Below are 6,075 nucleotides of genomic sequence, written 5' to 3'. Positions count from 1 at the left end.
TACGAGGTGTGATCAAAAAATACCCGGACTGTGTTAATAATATTTATATCAATTAAGATAACGAAATCCCGATAATTTAATTCGATAAAGTAACTTCTAACGAGAATTTGAGCATTGGTTTGAAATCGATAACAATATTTATTTTTATTTTATGGCATTTTTACGAAAACATGTTTCAGTCATGCATCGAATTTTTGAAATGGAAACAATAAAAGAACAACGTGTGTGTGTAAAATTTTGTTTTAAATTAGGGAAAAGTTCTAGTGAAACTTTTAAACTTTTGAAGCAAGCTTTTGGAGATGATGTTCTGTCTCGGACAACATGTTTTGAGTGGTTTAAACGGTTTAAGGAAGGTAGGTCATCCACTAAGGATGACGAACGATCTGGTAGACCATCGACCAGTAAAACAAATGAAATTGTTGCTCGTGTTCGTGAAACTATTCGAAATAATCGTCGATTAACTATCAGAGAAGTTGCAGAAGACGTCGGAATATCTTATGGTTCTTGCCAAGAAATATTAATCAAAGAATTGGGCATGAGCCGAATCGCAGCCAAATTTGTTCCTCGTCTCTTAACCAATGAACAAAAATAAAACCGAAAGACCATCTCTCAAGAACTTCTTGAAAGAGCAGAAACTGACCTAGACTTTTTAAAAAATATTGTAACTGGTGATGAAACTTGGATTTACGGGTATGATGTTGAAACCAAACGTCAATCGTCACAGTGGAAGTCAGCAAATTCCCCTAGACCAAAAAAAGCAAAGCAGGTGAGATCAAATGTGAAAGCCATGTTAATCACTTTTTTTGATTTTCGTGATATAGTTCATCGTGAATGGGTGCCTCAAGGACAAACAGTAAATAAATTTTTTTATTTAGAAGTCATGAAAAGATTACGAGAAAATGTTAGAAAAAAAAGGCCAGAAAATTGGAAAAAAGGTTCTTGGATGTTACATCACGATAACGCCCCGTCTCACAGCTCATTGCTCATTCGTCAGTTCTTAGCGAAAAATCAGACTACAGTTGTTCCACAACCACCATACTTAACTGGCACCATGTGACTTTTTTTTGTTTCCGAAGTTAAAATCTACGCTCAAAGGACGTCGTTTTCAAACAATTGATGACATAAAACAAAATACGGAAATCGATCTAAAGGACATTCCAATTAGTGCCTACCAGGAATGTTTTCAAAAGTGGAAAAGAAGATGGAAGCGGTGCATTGCTTCCCAGGGAGATTATTTTGAAGGTGATAATGTTTATATAGAATAATATTGAGTTAATAAAGTTTTATTTAAAAAATCCGAGTATTTTTTGATCACACCTCGTATATTGAACTTGAATGAATTCTGATGGCATTAATTGAATTCTAATACAATTTTTGATAAATAAAATCTAGTGAGATAAATTTAACTTGTGCAATAAAATAAAAATTCTGATTAAAATTAATAAAAAAGATAACCGTGGGAAGCCACTGTAGTTATATTGGAAATATGTCTATAATACACAAGTATTAAGGTTTGATTTTATAACACCAAGCTACACAAATATTCCATTTTTTTTATTATCAAAAAAGGATGATTGTACATTAAATATTTGAAAAAATAATATGTTATTCTTATTATTTTTTTGATTTGCATTTATAATGTTACATGATTATTGTAAAAAAAAATTGAAATTTCATAAAAAAAAAACCTTTTAATGAATTTTTTTCCTAATATTATATTATATTTTTAATTGATATTTAAAATTAAATTTTTTTTTGTTATTTAAAGTTACTGGATTATGAACCAAGGGTAAATTTACAAGTACCCCTCTTATTAAAATACCAGCAAGATAATATTGCTTTAAAAAAAGCGATTGAAAGTGGTAATACTGATCTTGTTTATATGGTCTTACTTCATATGCAAACTACTATGCCTCTTGGAAAATTTCAAGTAAGTTGTTAAATTATACTTATTAAAAATTATAAATTTTTTAGTTCAAAATGATTTTACTAGATTCCATTTACAGTTGTTTCTATTCATATAAATGTTGACTAAATTTTTAAAGAAAAATGTAGTCCAAAATACTAAAAAATGAAAAATGAAAAAAACAATTTTTTTTTTTATTTACTACAATCAATATATAACATTGAAACTGAGGTTATCAAAGGAAATTATTTGATGAAATGTGTTGAGTTGATAACAATTAAAATTAATTATCCCATTTTTACTTAAATAGGTACGTTTAAAAGCTCTGACTTTATATCAATTTTACATTACTTAACTGTCTGCAATATATATTTGAATAACTTACTATTGTGAGTTGACACCTAGATTGTATACCATACACTGAATTTATTTATTGCAATTTAGACATTGTCATTCAGAATTCATTAATAAAGTTTAAAAATTATGCAACGGTCTATAAAAAAGCTATTAATCTTAAATTCTCATTTTTTAAATGTTGTCACTTGTATAATTTCTCAAATAGGTAATTCAAAAGTTAGTATTTTTGTAATGCTTTTATGAAATCCATGCAGTATCAAACTATTAAAATTTTTCTGGTTTTATCTACAATCTAGTAGAAAATATTTAAGTTTGATTGACAGTTCCTTTAAAATTACATCAAATGTTGCTTAAATTAGACAATACACCCATTTATCCTTCCTCTTAAGTTTCAAAATAAATTAAAACAGAGTATTAAATTATATTGTATGTATTAAACAAGTTATTAATCAAATAAATAAAGTTTTATACAAATTTATTTTTATTTTAATCCAAAATTTTATTTTGTTTTTTGTAATTTTTAGGCTTTTAATAAGTCATGTTTGCTCTTAATCTTATTGTTTTACAATTTTTGAGATAAAATAAATTTTTTACTGTATTTCATAATTATAAATATATGTATATATATATATATATTTTAAACATTCTATTGAAACATATTGTTTTTGTCACATTATGTTTAATTTCAGTTGTTTTAAACAAGATTAAAAAAAAGTGTTTAAAACTATGAACTTTAATATTTATTGAATAAAGAATAATAAAATAAAATTTTATCCAATTTTAGATGGAAATTAAGAAAAGTACTGTTGCTCAAGCTTTGTACATAAAATATTGTCACCAATATTCAGGATATTCTTTATTAGACATGTATACACAAGAAGATAATCATGAGCAATTGGCACTTTATCATATTATTGCGACTATAAAATCTACAGTAAGCATCAGATCCATGTATAATTGTAATTATCATATAAATAATTGAATTTTTAGAAAAATAAATTTAATTTGTTTTTTAGAATCCTAAAGATATGTCTTTATCTATTAAAGAAGCAATTAATAGTTACAAAAGAATTCGTGATGATTTTGCTATTACACTATGTGAAAGTCAATTAAAATTATTAGGGTATCAAACGAGTTTGGAAGAAAAATTGAAGAATAAATTTTACAATCTATCATTACATGATACATTAGTAAAATTACTTGAAATGAATGAGCTTAAACTTGCTGATAAGTTACGATCAGAATTTAAAGTGCCTGAAAGAAGGTAAAATAATACAGGGTGTTCAGTAAGTCAGGAAACGGGTTTCTATTGTTCTCATTGTTACAAACAATGAGAACAATAGAAACCCGTTTCCTGACTTAATGAACACCCTGTATAATTATTATTTTATTAGTACATTATAATTTACATTAAATTATTGTTACATAAAAAAAAAAATTTGTAAATTATATATTAATTAGACTTTTTTTTTTTTTATAAGATAATAAATTTTACTTACATAATGAAGCAAAACAATAATCTACTCATTTAGAATTAAGTCATAAAATTAATAATAAGCAATCAATTGTAATTTTAAAAATAATAAATTTCCACTGATCTAATAAAATAAAATTCACCTTTTGCCTGAAGGTGTGTGAAGAGAATGAGTGTTATTTACAAGAATGCAATATAGATCATCAATATTATATTCAAAATAGGACATATCATTATTATTTCTAAGAAATATATTCGTTGCTCTTTTCTCAAAATAATAAGAAATAAGTTTAACTATTATTTAAAGATTATTTCAATTATTGTATTTGTATTGTAAAACAATGTTTTATAATATATTGTGTATTATATAAAAAATTACTCGTGGAGTTATTGTAACTTCATATATCGTTTTAACAAACATGTTTTTGGTATGTGGAATTATCTATTATTCAATTATATTAACTTTACGTTTTATTTTTTAGCTTCGATGCGAAGCTGAGAAGGTATTAATTTTACTAAGATGTGTTTTTTTTTTTTGTGTTTGTTACCAATTTTTCTCAGCTCTCACCGAACCGATTTCTTTCAAATTAATTTCAAAGTTATACTAAAGAATCACGTGTAATCTTGAGAGCGATTGATTACTTAATTTATTGACAGAACAGATTCTATAAGCATTTATTTTTTACAGATTATATAATTATTACCAGTTAACAATTTATTAACTGATGTCATTATTTATAAGTTTTAATCTAAAATGTAAAAAAAATTATATGTATTACGTAAGCGAGATTTAGATATTATGAATTCATATGAGTATAAGATGATTTTTTACACTGATAAAATAATACTTTGATCGTTTAATCATTGAATTATAATTTTACCTAATACGTTAGCTAAAGTTTAATCAAATTTTGAGTTAGATACAAGTTTTAATGAGTATATGAACATGTGGTTAGTAAAATACTTCACTTAAATGGCCTTAGAGGTTCACATTATCTCAATAATGCATTTCGTCTTGGCGCTTGTTTATGTAAATTGGCATTTTTAAGCTTAATTAAAACCATTAAAAAGTTATTATTTTATAGTGATTTTCGAATGTGGTATTTTATAGTGTATAATATAGTTTTCAAATATTTAAAACAATGTTCTTGGGATTTTAGAGGACTACAAAGTTAGAAATTTTATAAGAATACACGTATTCTAGATACATTATTTCATAAATTATGAATTCGATGCGAAGCTGAGAAGGTATTGGTTTTACTATGATGTGGTTTTTTTTTTTTTTTTTTGTGTGTCTGTTACCACTTTTGCTCAGTCTCACCGAACCGATTTCTTTCAATGATTCGTTAAAAGATCACAAATTGTATCTAGTCGAAGACATCAACTTAACTTTTGAAAGTGTTCCAGAAATATTGACACTTTTATATATATCTTAAATTAAATATGATGTAATATATTTTAATATTAAAAAAAAAAATTTGACCTCTGGACTTGTCTTCGTGGTGAAAATGGCTACCAAATGCTATTTTAATAATCCCTTTTTTATTCAGGATATTAATAAGAAAATAGCAGATCATGTAGCTTTTAGAATAACCTACCAATTTTTTTAAATTAAACACTATCTAAAGATTTGCATCGAAGCGTTTTTTTTGATAGTGATTTTAATCACTGTCAGATATCATTATACTTGATCCAACTATGCCATGTCACCACTGTGCCGCGACCCCCCTGTGCTGGGTTTTTTAATACTGTCATTTTAAATCTTATAAATTTATACTTAAAATGAAAATTCTCAAAAAGTTTCTGTACGCAATATCAAAAGTATTTTAAGTATAGTATATAAAATTTAAATAGAATATATTATGATTTTATTTCAGGTATTTTTGGGCAAGATTTAATGTTTTAATTAAACAACAAGACTGGATAGAAATTGACAAATTATCAAAAAAATCACCTATTGGTTATGAAGTAAATAACACATATTTTTTAAGAAAACATTTTTTATTTAGCTAACTTTTTAATTTTATGTTAAAGCTATTTATAGATGCATGTATTGATAATGGAAATAAATATGAAGCACTTAAATATTTACCTAAAATTAAAGATGAACTTAAACAAGAATATACTACAAAGATAAATTCTATGTCTTACTAGTGTTCAATAGTCATAGATCTTATTATATTAAATAAAAATATCTATTATTCCTACAAAGTTTAAATAGTGACTACTTGAGATCTCTGTATTATACAACTTCTATTCATTTATATATTCAAATCAAATAGGAGACAAGTATTTTTAAATGTTTTTCAGAAAAGACAATAAAATTAGATAAAACTGT

At 25.3% G+C, this 6,075-nt stretch overlaps 1 protein-coding gene across 3 annotated transcripts in view; it reads left to right on the top strand.

The window, feature by feature from the left end:
- The window catches only part of LOC126904670 (vacuolar protein sorting-associated protein 16 homolog), a 10,091-nt gene extending 4,016 nt beyond the window's left edge, over nucleotides 1-6,075 (top strand). For 2 of the 3 annotated variants that reach the window (XM_050683884.1, XM_050683883.1), the window contains 5 exons: nucleotides 1,769-1,930; nucleotides 3,048-3,197; nucleotides 3,280-3,527; nucleotides 5,615-5,705; nucleotides 5,772-6,075. In XM_050683884.1, the coding sequence (XP_050539841.1) occupies nucleotides 1,769-1,930; nucleotides 3,048-3,197; nucleotides 3,280-3,527; nucleotides 5,615-5,705; nucleotides 5,772-5,891 (771 nt within the window). In that variant the 3' untranslated portion in view covers nucleotides 5,892-6,075. Of the gene's footprint in view, nucleotides 1-1,768; nucleotides 1,931-3,047; nucleotides 3,223-3,279; nucleotides 3,528-5,614; nucleotides 5,706-5,771 lie in introns of those variants that run through there. The other variant, XM_050683885.1, reaches the window with a different exon arrangement.

This window comes from Daktulosphaira vitifoliae, unplaced genomic scaffold (genome assembly GCF_025091365.1).
Source record: "Daktulosphaira vitifoliae isolate Bord-2020 unplaced genomic scaffold, ASM2509136v1 Scaffold_4, whole genome shotgun sequence".
In the NCBI taxonomy this organism is placed as follows: domain Eukaryota; kingdom Metazoa; phylum Arthropoda; class Insecta; order Hemiptera; family Phylloxeridae; genus Daktulosphaira; species Daktulosphaira vitifoliae.
Note: the sequence above shows the minus strand (reverse complement) of the source record. Positions and strands in the feature narration are given on the sequence as shown.